At 42.1% G+C, this 20,713-nt stretch overlaps 2 protein-coding genes across 4 annotated transcripts in view; both read right to left on the reverse strand.

The window, feature by feature from the left end:
- The window catches only part of LOC146992182 (noelin-2-like), a 35,436-nt gene extending 28,543 nt beyond the window's left edge, over positions 1–6,893 (reverse strand). Inside the window, exon 1 of one of the 2 annotated variants that reach the window (XM_085784291.1) lies at positions 6,535–6,893. In XM_085784291.1, the coding sequence (XP_085640417.1) occupies positions 6,535–6,594 (60 nt within the window). In that variant the 5' untranslated portion in view covers positions 6,595–6,893. Of the gene's footprint in view, positions 1–2,181; positions 2,479–6,534 lie in introns of those variants that run through there. The other variant, XM_085784282.1, reaches the window with a different exon arrangement.
- Positions 6,894–10,082: 3,189 nt separating this feature from the next.
- LOC146992183 (uncharacterized) overlaps positions 10,083–20,713 on the reverse strand; it is a 48,614-nt gene continuing 37,983 nt past the window's right edge. Inside the window, exons 53-66 of one of the 2 annotated variants that reach the window (XM_085784301.1) lie at positions 20,650–20,703; positions 20,363–20,416; positions 20,170–20,277; positions 20,008–20,061; positions 18,929–18,982; positions 18,738–18,845; positions 18,141–18,194; positions 18,016–18,051; positions 17,859–17,912; positions 16,383–16,716; positions 15,517–15,734; positions 15,222–15,290; positions 13,193–13,426; positions 10,083–11,047 (exon numbers count right to left, since the gene is read on the reverse strand). In XM_085784301.1, the coding sequence (XP_085640427.1) occupies positions 10,901–11,047; positions 13,193–13,426; positions 15,222–15,290; positions 15,517–15,734; positions 16,383–16,716; positions 17,859–17,912; positions 18,016–18,051; positions 18,141–18,194; positions 18,738–18,845; positions 18,929–18,982; positions 20,008–20,061; positions 20,170–20,277; positions 20,363–20,416; positions 20,650–20,703 (1,578 nt within the window). In that variant the 3' untranslated portion in view covers positions 10,083–10,900. The remainder of the gene's footprint in view (positions 11,048–13,192; positions 13,427–15,221; positions 15,291–15,516; positions 15,735–16,382; positions 16,717–17,858; positions 17,913–18,015; positions 18,052–18,140; positions 18,195–18,737; positions 18,846–18,928; positions 18,983–20,007; positions 20,062–20,169; positions 20,278–20,362; positions 20,417–20,649; positions 20,704–20,713) is intronic. The other variant, XM_085784312.1, reaches the window with a different exon arrangement.

Below are 20,713 nucleotides of genomic sequence, written 5' to 3' on the forward strand. Positions count from 1 at the left end.
GAAAGGTTAGCGAAAAGTAATAAATAGATGTTTTGAATTGTTCACGAAAAGTAATAAAGAGGAACTATGCAAGATTTGAACCTTAATTAAACAGCTTTGGACTAATTGTGATTGGTGAAATGACTCGTTACGTGGAGAATGGAGGCTCTCTGACGCAGACCCGGTGTCCCAGATCTCATCTTGCGAGAAACATTTGAGTTAACATTTAGCTTTATGGCGTCATCCATGACACAAACACGCCTGGTAATCCGTAATCTCTTGTTACTGGAATGTATGTTACCCACCTCGCTCTACAGATTGCCTTTTTGTTGGCTTTGATGAAAACAAATGCACATGGACGAGTTTTTACGACAGTGATCAAATGCTCTGCGAAACCAAAACCGCCAAAAAGCGACCGGACTTGCACCCTTCAAAACCGTTAGCTTAAGTAATGAATAAATGTTTTGAATAGTTAGCGAAAAGTAATGGATAAGGGGTTTGAATTACCTAAATGTAATGAATGAATGGTTAGCTAAAAGTATTACATACAGGTAACAAAACTATGCAATGTATGTGGCTAAAACCATTAGCGCCATGAATTAGTTCGCTAAAATGAAATGTAAATGTAATGAATACATGTTTTAAATAATCAACTGTTGACATGTTGAGCTAAAAGTATGGCTGAATCACATAGCCTACAGTATGTAAGAAGTAATTCTCTGATTGTGCAGCTTCTGCCACTGCAGTCGACTGTTGAACAACATCTATTTTTATACCATCAATACTTTAAGACAACATCCAGTTTAAAGTCAAGTAAAAATAACCCATGTGGAGGAAAAAGAGAGGTGTTGTAGATCAAAGGCTACCTGAACTCATCTGACAGGGCCGTAGGGGCACGGCAGAAACAAAATGTTTGGGAAGCTCTGATCTCGTCCACAATTATGTTCACACACACACGTCACACGCACACACACACACACCATCAAGATTCAAGATGATTTTCAGTTCCACAGCAGAGGAAGATTTCAGGTCTTTCATCTCCATTGTGTCCTGAAGTAGCATGAAGTAGCATCACTGCCCCTCTAACATCTCCATCTGTGCTCAGCCAGTTCCTGCCAGTGTGTCTGTCTGTGTCTCTGTGTGTGTCTGTGTGTTTGTGTGCGTGTGTGCATTTTGTCTGTGGTTGTGTGTAGGCGTCTACTTGCGTGAGACTGCGTGCACTTTGCTGAACTTGCAAAGTCCCGCCACACAGCAGCTGTGAGCTGCCTCTCGAGCCAGAAAGCTAAACCATGCAAAGCCCAGGCACACACACACACACACAAATACACACACACACACCCACTCACCAACCCACAAACACACAAACATGCACAGTGCAGTGTTAAGGAACCTATATGTGCAGTGGTCCAACATATACATGTCTGAGGTTGCCAGGGTGTTGCTAGGGCAACAAATTACTGGCTGTCCCTCGGGTGAGTCAGCCTTCCCCAGGAGAAATATCTCCCCAGTAAGTCAGAGAAAGAGCAATCCTATTACCCCTTCTCTCTCTCTGTGTGTGTGTGTGTGTGTGTGTGTGTGTGTGTGTGTGTGTGTGTGTGTGTGTGTGTGTGTGTGTGTGTGTGTGTGTGTGTGTGTGTGTGTGTGGCAGTGGGTGCATACTGTACATGCTTTCTTTATGACTCACATTCACAGAAATAAATATGTATTTATTTACAAGAGCTCTTTATTCTTCACATTTCCATCCCACTGTGCTTCCTTTTTCTTTTTTCAGATATTGTTCTAAATTTGTGCTTCTGAGCTTCTTTTCTTTTCTATTTCTGGATCGTCTTTGCTCTATTTTCTGCACCAATTAACAGATCAAATATCTGCTGCATGCAGCCTAAATGTCCCTGATTGATTTGACTCTGCTTGGCCTCTCTAATTACACACACAGTATTCTTCTGTTTGGCTGCCATTAAAAAGCAGCACTTTAGCTTGAGACTCATCAGAATGATTACTATTATATTTATAGGGTGGTAAAATATACAAACCAGCTGATTGAAGTGTTATGCTATGGTACATTTAGAGCTACTTGACAGAAAAGACTGTCTATAAATCTAAAAAAAAAAGAGTGCAATAGTAACTTTTGATGACAAAAAAAATGTAAAATAACTTCAGTGTATTCATGTGCATGCACAAAATGTGTAAGTGCCTCATACATACACTGACGATGCGCTCGTGCGTGCCCTCGGAGGAGATGATGGTTCCATTGAGTCCGACCAGCGAGGGCAGAGTCTGGGACATCCAGTTAGTTACCATCGCCATGGTGCTGAGCACCGCACCGATCTTTAACATGGGCACACTCATCCTGACACACACACATCCACGCAGAACCTTCACACACACACAAAAAACTCTGGCTGCCTTCTCTCAGACACAATCCAAACTGCTGACAGCAGTCATGCTAAAACCAGCAGGTACTCAGCAACATCACGCTGAAACGCCGTCAGCAGATGAAGAAATCCAAACTGTGTTGTTGTTGTTTGTTTGTTTTCCCACTGATAAAGCCACAGGCACCAGGTTTTGTCCCACTGCTGCTGCTGCTGCTGCTGCTGCTGAGGTCCTCGCTCCTACAACAGTGCCACAGGTTAGAGAATAGATCCTGGAGCACAACACGCTCCAGATGCCTCCATGTGAAGATGATGCATCCAAAGTCCAAACATCCAAACATCCAGCTCAGCTCAGGCTGCAAGAGATGCTCCTCCTGGAAACAGCTGGCTTGTCCGACTGAGCCGTGTGTGTGAATGTGTGTGTGTGTGTGTGTGTGTGTGTTTCCTGGACCCCTTCCTTCGCCTGGCAGTAAGACACTGTGGCTGAGCCAGCACCGCTCTCTCATTTATACACTTACTCGCTCCCTCCCTCCCCCCTCCCTCCCTCCCTCCCTCCCTTCCTCTTTCCCTCTCTCCCTCAGACACATTCCTCCATCTCTTATAATCTTTCCTATTCTCTCAACTTCTTCATCAAATGAGCTCGTTCTCATTTAGAACAATGTCTGCTTAAATAAACAATCCGATTTGCATAAAACATGGAGTATAAGGTAACAAAAGCTCATTCAACATTTATCCTCTTTTCTTGCTTTTGTTGTTTCTTTTCCTGCCAAATCTCAGATTCTTATTTTTTCTTCCCAATTTTTTTTGCATTTTCATCCTCATTACATACAACACATTCCCTTTCTTCTCCTCTCTGTTCATTCTCCCCCTTCTTGCGCCTTTATATTGATTAAATGCAAACGCCTACATGAAAGCACAATGCTCTGAATTGACCTCTCCCTGGTCTGTGTGTGTTTCAGATTGTGTATTTGTGTTTTGTGCTGCATCACAAGCTGATGCAACACTGCCACCATGAGGCCACCGGCGCCGGTCTGAGCCAACAGCCTGCCTGCCTCTCATCATCATCACATTTGATCAAAACTTGAAGAGGTACAAAATGTTTAGAGGACGCTCGGCTCTCGTCGATCGGTCTGCAGTGTTTCCATGGAAGCAACACAACAGCCTGTGTGCCACCTCTGTATCTGTGTCTGCCAGCGCAGGGAGAGCAGATCTAAAGCAGCTTGTTAGTACAATTCAGTAAAAAAGCTAGATGGAAGATTAGATAAAGCATGATACTGTTTTAGTTTAGATTTTGTTATTAAGTTACATTTCTACTTTTTCCTGCCATGAGCAACTCCTTTTTTTTTCCCATTAGTGCCTCACATTGAGGATGATTAATCTCCTCAGCAGCACACGAGCGTTTTCTGGACAAAAGCAAAATCATGAATCACTCAAAAATAGTCATAATTAAACAGTTTTCTTGGTCTAACAGGATAATAAAACACAACTGGATTGGTTGGACTCAACACGAGCATGGCGAGCATGTTTCACTGGTTGAAGATATTTTATAAACAAACTCATTAATTGATTAAATAAATGGTTAATTCCAATCTAAACTACAAACCCAAAACAAGGCTGGTGTTTCTGGTAATTAAAAAAAACCTGTGTTTGGTTGAACATGGGCAGGCTACATCTCAGTTTCTTTTACTGTATCCACATTTCTTGCACTGGCCTCTTTTTCTCACAGCTCCCTCTCTCCCTCCCACCGAAGGTGCGAGGAGAGATGCAAGGAAAAGATGTGAGACGTCCTTTTCCTCTGAACCGTCGTCTCGTCTCAGACTCGTCTGCCAATGACGATGGCGGCGAAGCTGGATCAGCTGTCAGTTCGATTCTGCAGCTCTGTAGTGAATTTTGTTGTTTCGAGTCTGTATTTACACATTTAGGCACTGTCTAAACATGAGATGCTGCCAAAACAGCACAACATCTGTACACAGTGGGAAAATAGGTAGGAAAAAAGTAGATCTTGAAAATACAAATCTTTCTAGTTGCTTTTTTGTTGTTGTTGTTGTTGTTGTGAAAAATAGAGCTAAACATTTGGGTTTGAGTAATGTTTACAACTAACAATTGATGTTGTGATGTTGTATCATCATCAGTCCAGTCATCTGCACATACAATCACATATTATTACCAATAAACGCATGTGTCAGTTGCTTCGCGGAGCAGAAATAAGAGCTTCATGATGGCCTTCAAGATGGAGGACTGGAGCGTTTCTGGGTCAGCAGAGGACAGTGGAGCAAGAAACAATCAAATGAGGGAATTGGGATGTGCACATTGTCCAAAACGCCCCACTGCGTTTTCCTTTGAACTCTTTTTGAATTAGTTTCTCTTTTATTCAGACCTCATTAAAACCCCATGTATAAAAGTACTGAAGCCTCACTTTGGCTAAAAACTGAGCTGGCCCTCTTGAAGGGGGATCATCCCTATGATCCCCGGGTCCTATGTTCCCCACTTTCCCAAATGCAATTTTTGTACCCATACCTGGAAGTGGAGTTGTGACTTAGCATATTTTTGCCTATTTTTGAGTGAGAAGTGTAATTGTCCCATTGGTTGGGTTTAGGCAATTAAAAGAAAAAATAAGCAGAAAGGAGTTGGTTAAGTTTAGTAAAAAGACCAGGTAGAGGCTAGACAGGCCAGATAGATAGAGTCCAGATAAGTAGAGAGAGTCCATCCACCAGCAACAGCGGGGAACATAGGACCTTTATTTTGGAAAAAAGATCCTATATTCCCAGGTAACAGTGGGGAACATAGGTCCCTTTTTCAGAAAAAGGGTCCTATGTTCCCCAGTATGTATTACGGCCGGGGAACATAGGACCCTTTTGGGGAAAAACGGGGAACATAGGACCCTTTTTCGAAAAGAGGGTCCTATATTCGCTGATCGGGGAACATAGGTACGCTCCCCTTGAAGTTACTTCATTTATTCTGGGTTGATGCAGACACCTATTATGTGAACAAAAATGTGTTATAGTTAAGCTCAACGTCAATAAAAGAAATCCAAACAAGCTTAATTGGGATTTGGGAGCGTGGTTCTGTGTAAAACTACTGTGAAGCAACGTTGAATATGTTTTCTGAGCTGTTGAAGATGACCCGGGGTGTCCAGGACCCCCTACAGAGCATTGATGTATGACAGCGTTTCTCATGCCACTATATCAAGATGAACATCTCTCTGGTGTAACACAACTTCAAACGAACATGGCCGGCCTGTGCTGCACACGCCTGGAGCACAATTTCGTGTCGTCGATTTAACTAACCGGCGCTAAATGTTTTATTGTGCCTTTGTTCTTATCAGCGGTTACATGATCATGCTTCCTGTCTCTGTAAAGAGCCCCAAGGATACACATGGATTATACATAAAACAGCCCTCAGCAAATACCAAGAACTAACATGAATATTTTAATCAGCAGCACTTAGGGGTAACACAGCTGTCGGGAGAAGCAGGAGCACAATAGAGCTGACGTGACAAGTGAGTGGTGTGAATCACCCTCAGGGTATTTTTTTTCGATCACGGGCTCAGGTAGCTTCCTCTACCTACAGCACTTCTAGGAAATACTGTATTAAAACAATATATTTTCTTATGAACAATCAAAGAAAAGCCAAGTAGAAAACACATCAGAGCACAGCAGATAAGATGAAAAACCTTGAAAAACCAGTCAAAACAATCAGCAAGAGGAAGGCTCAAGCTCAGAAATTGAAAAAAAAAGGACAAATAAAGGAGATTTGTCTGAATGCAAAAGTCACACAGAAACAAAATGACTATGTTGTGATTTTTAGGAGTAACTGGAAGGCAGAGTCTAGACTGTTTTTATGCTGTGAATGAACCCATGAAGAATGTAATTTCTTTGGACATAGTGTAGGAAAGGACTCCAGGGTGACAGCGAATGGAAAATCTCAACAAGACATATTTATGTTTTAGATGTGAAAATTAAAAGAGTGCCTTTTGCTGCACTTTGAAGTCCACGAGCACAAATAATTTAGTGAAGACACTTGGCTTCTTCATCTCATCTCATGACAAAAATTATAATTCACATCCTTTAAAAAACTTTCTGCCTCCTCAACATCTAATGGGAAGTTGGAAAACTTGTCACTTCACATAACAACACACACACACACACACTCCAGCAGAGAGTTGGAGGGCACAGTATCTTCTTACCTGACACGAGTAGACTGTAAACATCAGCTGCAGCACCCAGAGGACTTCAGGTGGACCCATCACCTTCCCTCTCTCTCTCTCTCTCTCTCAGGTCTCCCTCGTCTCTCCACCAAGGCTTCCCCTCACCTCAGGCATAAAAATCAAAACAGGCACGGTGACCCTGCAGAACACTTTGCAAGACTCTGACATGTACTTCAAGTCCCAGTGGGGACAGTAAACTTGCCTTTTCTTAGCCTCTGGATTATGAACTAATGTAGCGGCCGGGCTGGAGTGACCAAATCCCCTCTGGCTGTTTGGAAAGACAACACAGTCCTGGTGTCAGTTGGCTGCATTGCTGAGGAAAAAGCCACACAAGCACCAAGGGAAGAGCATAAGTGCCTTGAAGAAGGTGAGAGAGGGGGCGTAAAGGAAAGGAGGAGCCGGAGAAAAGCATGATTATCTGTTACGTCCACTCCACAGGCAGGAAGATGCACAGTCGGTTAATGGGTTTGTGGGTGTGAGTGACACATTGGATGACAGAGAGTACAGTTGGTTTTTAAAGAGAGTGAAGCTCCTCTGGGTTTTTCTAGTCCAGTGTACAGTGTTTTTTGATTAAGACTTGGGCTGGTGTGGTTTGGAAAACAACTTTCAAATTTCAAAAAAACCTTCTTTTATTTTTGACTAAAGACAGGAAGAGGATTTGATAGTTTCTTCTTTTTTTTCATATCCACTGAATCAAACCTGTAAAATTTGGACTAGATAATCCCAGACAGGATAAAGACACTTTACAACAACAAACATTTGAATTATACATGAACATCACCTCATAAAACTCAAAATCTCAGCAACCTGAATCTGAATCAAGATAGATTTAAAACTATCTGAGTTAACATTACCATAGTCAAGATTTGACAAAGCTATAGTGAGTATAATGGTGTTGGTCAAACACACATTTCAAAACAGCATTAAAGCTTTGTATTGAATGTCTAATGCTCATTCACAAAAGTGAATTGCCAAAATGTTGACTTATGATGAGTAGCTATGATAAAGTTTTCTCTGCCTCTTAACAAGGTTTCATAAAGGAGGTCATAATAACACACTTTGAGCAGCTATTGCCTTCTAACTTAAAGCAGCAGTAAGCAGAATATTTGTGTTAATATAAGTCGTAAATAGTTATATCTTCCGACGGCAATCGCTTATATAGAGTGTTTGGTCTGAAACACGGGTCTGTCAGTCACTCTGCGCTGCTGTAAGCCGAGGAGAAAACTTTCCTTGTATCCTACAACCTTTATCCAATGAGGAGAGAGAACGGCATAAAGGGGCAGTCCTCTCTGTGTGTGCAGCCAAGGGATGCGCGTGCATGTGGTGATGTAGGGACGAGGGCGGGACTGCTAACTCCATCAGCCAAAACGACCGGATCGCTTACTTCTGCTTTAATGTGACTCCCTACTGTAAAATGGAAACAGGAGACTGGTCGTGCTAACTTTTGTAAAAGAAGAGTAATAAAATGAAATCAACACGAGATTATCTAAAAGGAAAAATAATCTTAACCTCTGAGTAACAAAGGAAAAATGTAGCAGCAGCAAAACTTACACAGCTGGACGCCATCTTCCCTGTTAGCTCACTTGGAAAGCTAACTTTAGCTTCACGCTGTAAATTTAGCAGCTACATTTCAACACTGTTGCCACCTGTTTTAAGTTAATTAAAAAAAATCCCTAAATTATTCTATATAATTTTCTAATAACCTAATGTGCATGTATCTTAATTTTTTACATTAAGCGATTCAGATGTTTCACCAAAAATATGAACCAACGGTCGCAACGGTCGGCTGACGTTTTAATGACGTCACAACGAGTTTGAATACATTTAAATAAATTACTGTCTCTCTCTTTTACCTTTTCCCTGGTGTTCTCATTGTCCCTGTGGACGCTGATATCTATTTTCAGTACACTGGTAAATGAATGCAATATTTAAAGTGTTGGACTTTCCTCATGAAATGTTGGAACTTTAAGGAGAACAAAATATGCAGATCCCTGAAAACTAGGTCCCAGTCTGGGCGGTGGCGGCGGTGGTGGTGTGTAAGTTAGTAGTCAAACACGATGTGACTGACTTTCATGTCATGTCATCTATATTTCATCGGTGAAAATTAGCTGCTAAACACTCCTGGATGAGCCGTGTTCATCTGCCTTCTCTCATTAAACTTTCAGCATCAGTGGAAAAATGTTCCCATTAGATGTAGCTTGCTGCAGATGTCTGGGTATAAGACAGGGAGGGAGACATGAGGGTCAACATCCAGGGTGAAAGAAGGGACTGGGGGGCAGGGAGGGAGAGGTAGATATATGAATGATGCATGCTCAAGCTGTAGCACACAATGAATACAAAACACAGGCACACTAAAACACACAATCACATTAATGTAGCCTAACATTTTACTTTGATGGTTGGAAGTTAATGAAAAACCTGGCTTTGTGCCAATAGAACATAAATGTAGCTTAATTTGATGTTTTAAAAGCATATACAAAGGATTATTAATTTAAAAAGTTAGTTAAAAGTCAGCTCTCTGGACTGTTGACCTAAAAAAAAAGGTTTTTGTGTCCAATTTTCCTTCGCATATCACTTAGATTTCTACTTTAAAATGTAGTTACAAGCTTTTAACTGGAATCCAGAGCACTTTCCGCACATTTAATCATCCTCCACCAGGTTTTATGAATGCAATTTAATGTTGAACTGATCAATTAGAGGGTATTTAATGGAATGACCCCAATCTATTTTTATGACCTTGCAGAATAAGGGTGCTTAAGTGGCCATTAGGTGCATTGTTTGATTGCAATTTTTCATGTACTTCTTTACAAGGCACTACATGTGGTCATCAAGCACACACATAACCATATTCATATGAATAGTGGGGCACAGGCAGATCAAATGCACATCTAATAAGTCAAGCCTGACTATGTGGTAATATAACATGCTCCAAGAAAAAAAAAGAAACCAAGGCGCCATCAATATTCAACCTGAGGAGGATATGGATGTCATGGGAGTCGTGGGATTACCTGAGAGGATTTATTGTCTGGGAACCGTGAATGTCTGTACAAGATTTACTGCCAATCTGGTTGGTCTACTACTGTGCATTGAGATATTTTTCCGGGTGTCTGAAAAACTTTGACTGGCTGATGATGCTAGGGGGGAAAAAAAACAAACAAAAAAACAGTCAGAGGATCACAAAAGTAATCAGGACTCATCATTTGGACAGTGGATATCAGTGGGCAAATGACAAAAATCGTGGTGCAGCAAGATGAAAAGTCAGGGTCTCGCTAAGATCAGTCAGTTTCATCACTCAACATCCGCGCAAAATGTCTTATATGTGCAAACCAAAGTGGTAATCAGCTGACAAACTAACAAACACTGCTTTGACTTGATATAGTTTTAAAATACAATATACAGTATATATAGTGTTCATCAAGAAATCTGGAACAACACATCAAAGTGAAGACGTAAACAGAAAATAACTGCAAAGGTCCTTCCTAATCAGGAAGCAGCAGCTGCAGGTGTGTGTGTGTGTGTGTGTGTGTCTGCTTCTCAATAAAAGTAAATCTCATCATATTAACTAAAATGTACACTCTGTACTTTTATTAACATATGTTACTCACTCACTTCCCCACATTATGCATAGAAAGACCTTGAGGCAATCACGTAACAGTTTGGTTTGTTATGTTAAAAAAATATAAAACATGGCTTCACAATATAAAAAAAGAAATATTTTTTTTAAAAATGCACTGCCCCAGTTCCCTTTTACAAAGAAATGTACTCCGCGGGGAGCTACATAATAGCACCGTGATGACTTACACTCCAATATACATTACATAATAGATAATTATAACAACAAAATTACAACATACAAACAAAAAAACTACACAACAAATTGAGGTTTGATGATGACACAGAACAACAGGATGGGTGAACGCTGCATTTTTTAGTACCTTTGAAAATGACTGTCAATGACATTTTGGAGACTTGACTGTGTGTACATCAATAAGTGTGCGAGCAGACATGGATGGATCTGTGAGAGCACCACTCTCCTACATAGAGGAGAAAAATCTTCAGAGGAAGCTGAGGGGTTGACAGTCAATGCATGAATAGAAACTTGAAAACACAGTATGTGAGTCGGCGTGTTATGGATATACAGTATGAACTGATAAGTCTGAGTGGATGACTGTGTATAACGTGATTATTGTTTAGATGAAAGAACACTGCTGTAGGTAAACTGAGATATAAATATGTGGCACCAGGTTAAGTCTTGAATGTAGTTCTCTCCCTGCATGTAGAAAGTGTCCATGGCTCTTTTTTTTCCTTTTTTAAATTACTTTAGCCCCTTCCCCGCCCGGCTCCGTTAACCGCTGTAGCAGACCGGGCCGACTTGGAAACCAAATTTCTGGTTCCCGTTCCCAAAGTCGGACACAGCCACGTCAATGATGGGGAGCGTGTTGGACATCGGAGCGTCAAACTCCAACACAGTCCTCTCCTGCCCCGAGCGCGTCTACAGGACAGAAACAAACACAACAACGACATTGTCAGAAAACATAAAGGTTGTGTAGCGCCACATGAAGTGATAACGTTGCATGATGTAATATTGTAATAAATGTTCACCTTATCTGTAATAAGGCAGCATTTTGTAAAAAAAAATTCTTCAATGCAATATGTAATACATTTTGTAATAAGTTGTTACATAAGGCACCAATTTTTCACATTTTCTTCATAAAAAAAGTGGAACACCCACATTTTGTAATAATCTTTGGTGCATTATGTTACAACTTATTACAAAATGTGGCAAAGTTTATTACATACTGCGTTGTAGAATTTTATTACAAAATGTGGCGTTATTACATCATGAGGTGAAGAATTATTACATTATTACATAATGCGGCCCTACATGTGTGTGTGTGTGGAGGAGAATGCGTCTGCAGACCCGCAGGCTGCAGGTTGCGTCGTGTCCTGATTCATCTTTTTTTTTTTTTTTTTTAAAGTATATTTTTTTCGGCTTTTTGCCTTTATTTGATAGTGATGACAGTAGAGATAGACAGGAAATGGGGAGGCAGAGAGAGGGGGAATGACACGCAGGAAAGGTCTGCCCGACGCGGGATTCGAACCGGGGACGCCTGCGGCGAGGACTGTAGCCTCTACATGGGGCGGCCGCTCTACCCACTGCGCCACGCACCACCCCCTGATTCCTCTTTTTAATTCTGTGGTCTGACACAATGGCTGTGAATTGGGTGCTGAAGCGTATCTTTATAACCATATTGATTTTATGGACTGCACCTTGCTCTCTGTACTTTGTTGCACCAGTGTGTCTGTTCCTGTGTATTTTAATGTATTTGTATTGTATTTTGCGTATTTTTAATTGTGTATTGTAAATGTATTTTGGGTTGCTGTGACACTGGAGTTTCCCCCTGACAGATTAATAAAGTACCTACCAGCTGGATCAAGTGAAACAGACTGCAATCATGGATCTGCGAGTTGGACTTACCTACCAACACGCAGTACGCATAAGTGCATTATTTAAATGACTCTTTTGAATCACGACGGTTCTGTGTTTCTTAGTTGTTTTTTTTAAGTTTTGTGCCTCTTGTCTCAGGCCCTGTCCACACGAACCCGGGTATTTTTGAAACCGTGTGTTTCTCTTCACGGTTTGGCCTTTCGTCCACACGTAACCGCAGTTGTGGGCTCCTGAAACCGGAGTTTTTTGTAACCGGAGTCCAGGGTGAACTTTTTCGAAAACTCCGGTTTCAGCTTCATGTGTGGACAGGAAAACCGGACATTTTTCATAAATCCCCGCCCCCCCTTAGTTACTGTTGCTAGCACGTCAAGTTCTCGACGCTGACCATGCGCTGACCACTCAGACGCTACTGTGAATATCAATAATCACTAAACATGTGGACACTAATACAAAATCGTGTGGTCACCATATGTAAACATAATGCTGATATGGCGAAAATAGGCTTTTATCAAATTGCAAATTGCGGTCACTTCCCCACTGTTTTGCATCCTCCCATCCTGTACATTTGTTTTAAATGAAGCCTTTCAGACTCAATCAGTGGATCGATGGATTATCGTTACGATGTGTGTATTTGTGTATTTTCGTATCTGTCATAAACAAGAGATTACGGGCGGGGTGTGTTAGTAGCGCGGACTCGTTTCGCGGTGCCGGTCAGTTTGAGCTGTTTGAGCCTCCACTCTCTCTGTACAAGTTACAGCTGCTCTCCTGTTAGGAGTGATATCGCCACCTACTGCTTTGGAATGCACATGACATTGTTTGTTTCAAAAATACCTGTGTTCGTGTGGACAAGGCCTCAGTCCGTCTGACTCCTGCACTGTGATCAAAGAGCAGGTGTGAACACAGACACACTGAGCTCACAGTGGTTGTGGTATGAGAGCGGTGTGTACTAGTAAATGACACGGTGCTAACAGCATCATTGACCGTAAAATCAACCTGCTCCATGGTGAGTTTAAGGTCACTGGCATGGTGATTGGCATCTGTATTTGGGTGATTGACATTGTAATAAAACTTAATAAAATTGTAACCTGTAACATTGATTTAACATTGTCATAAAAACATAAGGGGCCCAGACCTACGGGTTTGCAGAGACATCGTGGTCGTGCAGTACTTTATGTCCGTGTCACTCACCTGACACCCGTCGTACAGTGCAGTGATGTAATGCGAGTTCTCGTGCGTCATCTCTTCCCCGTCGCTGCCTCTGAAGCGCAGCGCGTGTTCGTGGCCGTAGGTGGCGGTGTGGAGCCAGGCGGCCGAGTTGAGGCAGTGGTAGGTGAAGGTCTGTTTGGCCGTGGCGCTCAGCAGCTTCAGGAAGTTCAACTGGACGACGTGGATGGGAACGCCATCTGCCCCGGAGTAGGAAATCTGGAGAAGGACACAAATGCACCAATGTAAAGGTGAAATATTGATTGATTGATTGATTGATTGATTGATTGATTGATTGATTGATTGATTGATTGATTGATTGATTGATTGATTGATTATTCTTTATTTCAAACATATATATATATATATATATATATAAAAAAAGAGAGGACACCACTAACAACTTTTGTTTCCAAGAACAATCCCAGCAACAAATGCTGGAGGAACTGTGGTATGGTCGGCGACCATACTCATATATTTTGGGACTGCCCGAAAATACAAATATTTTGGAAAAATGTCAAAGAAGAACTGGAAAACATTTTGGCAGTGGACCTTCCTATGGATTCTTTGTCATTTTTTTTTATTAGATATGTTTCCCGATCATCTGTTTACCACAGAACAATGTTATATATTACATTTTTTTTTGATGAATGCAAGAAAAAGTATTACTATCAATTGGATGAAGCCTGACCACCCCATGATCACAGAAAGTAAAACATGTCTAAATGATGGAATATATGACTGCCCAATTACAGCTAAAAGTATCTGTTTTTAGGAGAAGGTCGCCTAAAAGAAGGATGCCTAGGACTCTTGTACACTTATACTCTATTCATTTATTTATTTTTTATTTTTTTATTATCTAAAATATCCCTTTTTTGGAGTACAGAACTAGATACGATATGTGCTATACCCTTTACAGTGCTATCTCTGTGTGACAGATGAGACCCAATCTCAAGATGATTCTTTGTATTCTTTTGTGATGTTCATTGCCTGTTAATGTGCATTAAAGGCAATAAAAGTTTTTAAAAAAAGAGAAAAAGAAAAGACATATAAAATAAAAAACATGTGTTATAGCGTCCCAAAAAACAAGACCAATATTCAAATCAATAAACAATATATGCTTGAAAAGCTTTTCAGTTCCCATCCCTTATTCACTACTCTGTCATTCCATATTCAAAGTAAAACAAAATAAACTGAATACATGAAAACAAAGTCACCAGATTTTCTCTTAGTTTTATAATCACCTACTCTAAATACAGTAAACATTCATCCAACTTCAGTGTCTCTATTTTGTCTCCACCTGGGGGATTTGCATAGTTTTTGCCAACTTTACTGCACAGCGTTAAACACAGTCATCATGTTTTTTCTTGTGTGTTCAAATTTACTTTTAACTTGTGTGCTCCTTGTGCTTCCCACCGAGCTACCGCTTAGCACTTAAATTAAGTTTGTCAGGCAGCGGAGCAACAAGGACAAGAACCCTCGCAGGCTTCCTTCCTTTGAACACTGCTGAGTTTGTTCATTAGGACGAGCCGAGCCGAACGCGCCACCGCCGAGTCGAGCGCCGTGTCTCTGCTGTGGTAGTACAAAGGGAACTCTAACCCTCGTGGCATCGACGCACCCCTTGTTGTTTATCAACGAAAATTAGCTGAAGCTCGTTAGTAAAAAAAAATGGAAAAACACAACAGCTCCTGGTGTGCTCATCGTCTAATATGATCTGATTGCTGCCAAACGTCTAACGTCAATTTGTGACGATGTGATGTGATGGTTTTATCTTTTTCCGAGCAGCAGTTTTAGACACTCTGGGAAACAGCGTCTGCCAAATGCTGCTTTGAAAATGAAGAACCTCTTTAGATTTCCATCTGGCATTCAACCAAATATCACTCACGCTTTCAGCAGTGTTTATACTTCTGATTAAACAATTTCACATTCACAAAGTCCTCCTCCGTGAAGTGGCTGTATAAAAAAAAAAAACCCGATAGCTACGCTGATAGGATGCAGAATTATCACAGCTTACCTGTTTTCCTTTCCTGTATTTACTGTACCACGTGCCTTGCTTCTCCCCTTTCCAGGCAGCTAATTTTACCTGATGACAAACAGAACGACAACAAACAGTCTGTTTGGTGTTCGCAGAGTCAACATACAGAGGATGACGACTAGATAATGTTTAATCTCTCTCTAACTCGCGCAGCTTTTGGCAAAGGCTGCTGCGAGCTTTGTAAAGTTCATCAAATACTCATGAATGAATAAATTAATAGCTACAATTGTGTGTGTGTGAGTGTTTGTCTTTCTGTGTGTTTATGCAAACTAACCGACTGGAACTTCTTGTCGGGGTGCAGACACGTCTCTCCCTCTGCGGTGAAGTTACAAAACACTTTGAAGGAGTCTCTATGGCAACCCTGGTTCGGATCTATCCAGTATTCACCTGTGGAGAGAAGGAGAGAAGGAGGAGGGAGGGCAGAGGGGTCAAAAAAACTCAAGGCTGATTCCACAACAACCCAACAACAAAAACACAAAAGAGTGACAAATTCTGCAGAGACGGTTGAGAGTAAATGAGGAGAAGAAACAAACACACAGAGCTGAAGAAGAGAAAAACAGGGAGAGAGAATCAATCTGAATTCGAGGAAGAGGACAACAGACTGAAGCTTGATTTTAAACATACATTTGCAAGGCTAAGCTTAAAACAAATGTGTATTTCTGTTGCAGGTGTAAAACTATGGCATTCACAAAGCAAGGGACTGAAAAGTTGTACAAGTATATCTCAGTTAAAGAAAATGTTTAAAAAAGAAAAGATAAGCGCCTACGAAACAGAAGAAGGAGAAAGAGAAAACGAAGGGAAAAAAGAAAAGATAGATAGACGAGTGGTGTCCACTGCTATTTTGCTTGTTAGTTTTCTTGTTCTTATTATGTGTTTCATCATCTTTAATTTTTTGAAATAGAGTATAATATTGGTGTTGATAGTAAGCCAATGCAATTATAACAATAGAGAGGGGCAGGTACTATAAGTTTTTCTTCATCCTGCTCCTTTTCATTCATGGTGACTATGTGTACATTATGTAAATATGTGCAACCATGTGAAGTATGTATACCATGAATGGAATAAATCAAAATTAAATGAAATTAAATGAAACATGAAAACAAGCAGCTATGATAAACTTTGTGGATAAAAACTCTGTACCGTTGGGGAGCTCCGGGTGGAGGAGCCACAGCTCCTTGCAGGTGCGGGCGGGGCTGTGGAACGTCCCCTGTGGGTTACGCAGACCCTCCACGTCCACTTTCATAGAGGACAGAGATGCAAACACCTCCTCCATGCCTTGGCCCTCCTTGTCCTTCATCCAACCGTTTGGCTGCGCCTGGTCCCGCTGCATCCACTCCTCCTCCTCTCCTCCTCCGTTGACGGCCTCCTCCTCCTCCTCCGCCGCTTCGTGGAGAGCCGCGCCATCTACAGATTCGTGGGTCCTCCTTCTCCGTCCTCGCTCTGGCAGAGGGACGACTCCGGCTGCTGGCTGTCCCTGAGGAGAGGAGAGGAGAGGGGTGGAGAGGAGAGGAGAGGAGAGGAGAGGAGAGGAGAGGAGAGGAGAGGAGAGGGGAGGAGAGGAAATGAGATGATAGGAAACAAGAGGAGAGGAGAGGAGAGGAGAGGAGAGGAGAGGAGAGGAGAGGAGAGGAGAGGAGAGGGGAGGAGAGGAAATGAGATGATAGGAAACAAGAGGAGAGGAGAGGAGAGGAGAGGAGAGGAGAGGAGAGGAGAGGAGAGGAGAGGAGAGGAGAGGAGAGGAGAGGAGAGGAGAGGGGAGGAGAGGAAATGAGATGATAGGAAACAAGAGGAGAGGAGAGGAGAGGAAAAGAGATGATAGGAAACAAGAGGAGAGGAGAGGAGAGGAAAAGAGATGATAGGAAACAAGAGGAGAGGAGAGGAGAGGAAAAGAGAGGAGAGGAAACAAGAGGAGAGGAGAGGAGAGGAGAGGAGAGGAGAGGAGAGGAGAGGAGAGGAGAGGAGAGGAGAGGAGAGGAGAGGAGAGGAGAGGAGAGGAGAGGAGAGGAGAGGAGAGGAGAGGAGAAGGGAGGAGAGGAGAAGGGAGGAGAGGAAATGAGATGATAGGAAACAAGAGGAGAGGAGAGGAAACAAGAGGAGAGGAGATGAGAGGAGAGGAGAGGAGAGGAGAGGAGAGGAGAGGAGAGGAGAGGAGAGGAGAGGAAAAGAGATGATAGGAAACAAGAGGAGAGGAGAGGACAGGGGAGAAGAGGAGAGGGGAAGAGAGAAGATGAGAGGAGAGGAGAGGAGAGGAAAAGAGATGATAGGAAACAAGAGGAGAGGAGAGGAGAGGACAGGGGAGAAGAGGAGAGGGGAAGAGAGAAGATGAGAGGAGAGGAGAGAGAAGGAATGGAGAGGAGAGGAAACGAAAGGAGAGGAGAGAGAAGGAATGGAGAGGAGAGGAAACGAAAGGAGATGAGAGGAGAGGAAACAAGAGGAGAGGAGAGGAAAGGAAACAATAGGAGAGGAGATGAGAGAGAGGAGGAGAGAAGTGGAGAGGAGAGGAGAGGACAGGACAGGAAAGGAAACAGGAAGAAACGGGAGGAGAAGGGAGGAAAGGAGGTGTCAGACAGATAAATGTGAATAAATGAGTCTTGTTGAGGTGGTGGTTTTACTCACTGGTGGTCCTGGAGGTCCTGCAGGCCCGGTGTCTCCTCTGGGGCCGATCGGACCCTAAATATAAACACACAGAGCAACGTGATCAGTTTTGTGCTGTCGTGTAATGAAAAAAAAACAAAAAAACAAAATCGAATAAAACAACGAGCGTCATATTCACCAGGTTTCCTTTGGAGCCCTTCAGACCAATCGCACCCTGAGAGAGCGACACAAAGGTGGGATCAATGATACTTCAACAACAATATTACATGTTAATGTGTATCCAATATAATCCTGTGTACTCACAGACAGGCCAGAGGGGCCGGGAGGACCGTGGGGACCTGCTGGGCCGACTGGGCCCTGATAGAAAACACAAAGACAAAACAAAGTTGTGACTCTTAGACATTACTTTCTAGAGTGAGATTGTTGTCTATCATTGACAAAATCTATGAAAAGACCAAAACAAACTATCTCTAAACTGTCTCTCAAAACTTTCCGACTTCTCTACCTCGACTATTACACTTAGTGTCAAGATCCAAGGAAACACTTAATAGGAAAATGTTCTTCTTGATCTTTGCATTGGGATCTGAGGAACATTACAAAGACAGATAATATCGGCAGCCTCATCTTTTAAACATGGATTAACCTGCGAGCAGCGGCTGGGATAACATTGTGAAATGTTATAGTAAAATTTCATTGATCAAAGAAATTGTATTTCATGTTTGTGCCGTGGTATAAAGGGAACTCAATTTCACGTACAGCGGCAGGAACAGAAAGGCGGAGCTCTAATAAAGGCATGAAATTAAACTGTCATGAACCAGCTAACATGAAAGGACCATCTATATATCGCCTGGTTGGTACTCCTTTTGTGTGTATGTGTGTGTGCGTGTGCGTTTACCGTACCTCATCTCCTTTCGGGCCTGATAATCCCTGGTTTCCTGGCAGTCCCCTGTCGCCCTTCTCTCCGATGTCTCCTGGAGGTCCGATCAGACCGATGAGTCCACCGTGACCCTGCACAGACGTCACTGATGAGATCATCATGGCTACAGTCACAGTAAAGAAGGCAGAGCAGATATTTATGTGTACACACACACCTTGTCTCCCTTCTTGCCGGGGTCTCCCTTAAACCCTGGTAATCCCGGTGGACCCTGAGAAGAAGATGAAGTTATAACGAGGTCAAAAACATGCACAACAATGCACATAAAAACAAACATTCATCGTCTACTCTGTCAGAGATATAACATCATCACCCCACCTATTTTTATTGTTATGGCGAAGGAAATGAGCAGAGCAATTTTGTCATAATTTCAATAAGAAAACAAACAACAATAAAATCTTAATCTCTTCTCTTTAATAGTTCTATATATTTGGAAACAGACTCAATATTGTGAGCTACATAGGCATGTACCACCACCACCACCACCACCGGTGTGAATGTGGTATGAATGAATGATGGTTTCTGTATGCGCTTTGGGTATCAGGTATCAGTAGTAAAGCGTTATATAAATGTAAACCATTATGAACAACGACATGCACCCACTTCATGCTCTGGAGGTGTTTCGGCAGAGCAGCTTCAGTGGCAGGCTGATTCCACCCAGAGACAGAACGCTACAGGAAGTCTTTCCTCCCTGCCGCCATAAAACTCTTCAATGTGCAATAGCTCAGCCTAATGTGTAATACTCCAGCACTCCAGCACTACTACTACTTTCCTTTTAAAACAGAACTTGTTGTTTTAAATTATAATTAACTAGTTTTAGTCTTTTACCTCTGATGTATTTATTTATATGTATTGCATTGGCATTTCTACTTGTAGGTTTATTAGGTTATTGGGAGTTATAGCTTAGCTTAATTTTATACTCAGGTCTGCAATTCTCTAGATAGAGCTGTTATCTTTCTTATTTTTTATTATTGATGCAATGAATGACATGTGAATGCTGCTGCTGTAACTACCAACATTTCCTGTGAAGGATTATTAAAGTATCTAACTAACTAACTAACTAACTAACTTATTAAACATCACTCACTTTCTAAATGTACTGTAACTGTTCCCTGTAACTGTGTTTGTGCTAAGCTAAGTTAACTGGATACTGTAGCTGACATCAGTACTCTTCCCATTTCTCCATTGTGTAATGAAAAACCTTTGAAATTTTGATGTCTGACAATGTCATCTCACCATGGGGCCTGGTGGTCCTGTCTGTCCAGGTGGTCCATTTAAACCCTGCTCACCCTGAGATGAAGACACACACACACAGACAGAAATGATTTAGTATTAACCGCCGTCTTCTTCTGTGCTTCTCTGATTCATTCTGTTGCTTTTATTATTACGCCAACGTACTGCAGGGCCAGGGATTCCTCTTAGACCCTGGGGGCCGAATTTGCCAGGATGCCCCTGGGCGCCCACAGGCCCCGTTTTCCCGATGGGACCCTCGAAACCGGGAGCCCCCTGGAACGAAGAGAGAGCAGGATGACCTTCAGACACTGTTATGACTCAGAAGTTATGATTCAAAGAGCTGTTTCCTGACGCTCACCTTCACTCCTTTCAGGCCCGCCTTCCCTTCCTTCCCTGGTTTACCCAAGTGGCCCTGAAGAACAACATTGTAAAACATTTTAACCTGAATCTGTCATAGAAATACACACAAATACACACACACAGACACACACAAACAAACACTGTGGAAATGCATTAAGAAAAATAGTCCCGACCTCAAACAGCCAGGAGAAGAGGGTTTCACTTTTTTTACTTAATCTCACAGGAAACAGAAACAAGTGCATCAGAGGTGTTTACAGAAATTAACAAACACAACTAAACACACACCCGTCGCCCTGGAGGTCCAGATGGTCCAGGTTCCCCTGTTGCTCCCGGTGGTCCCTAAGGAATT

The sequence above is a fragment of the Trachurus japonicus genome, chromosome 1 (genome assembly GCF_045865225.1).
Source record: "Trachurus japonicus isolate A0001 chromosome 1, Traja_1.0".
Lineage (NCBI taxonomy): Eukaryota > Metazoa > Chordata > Actinopteri > Carangiformes > Carangidae > Trachurus > Trachurus japonicus.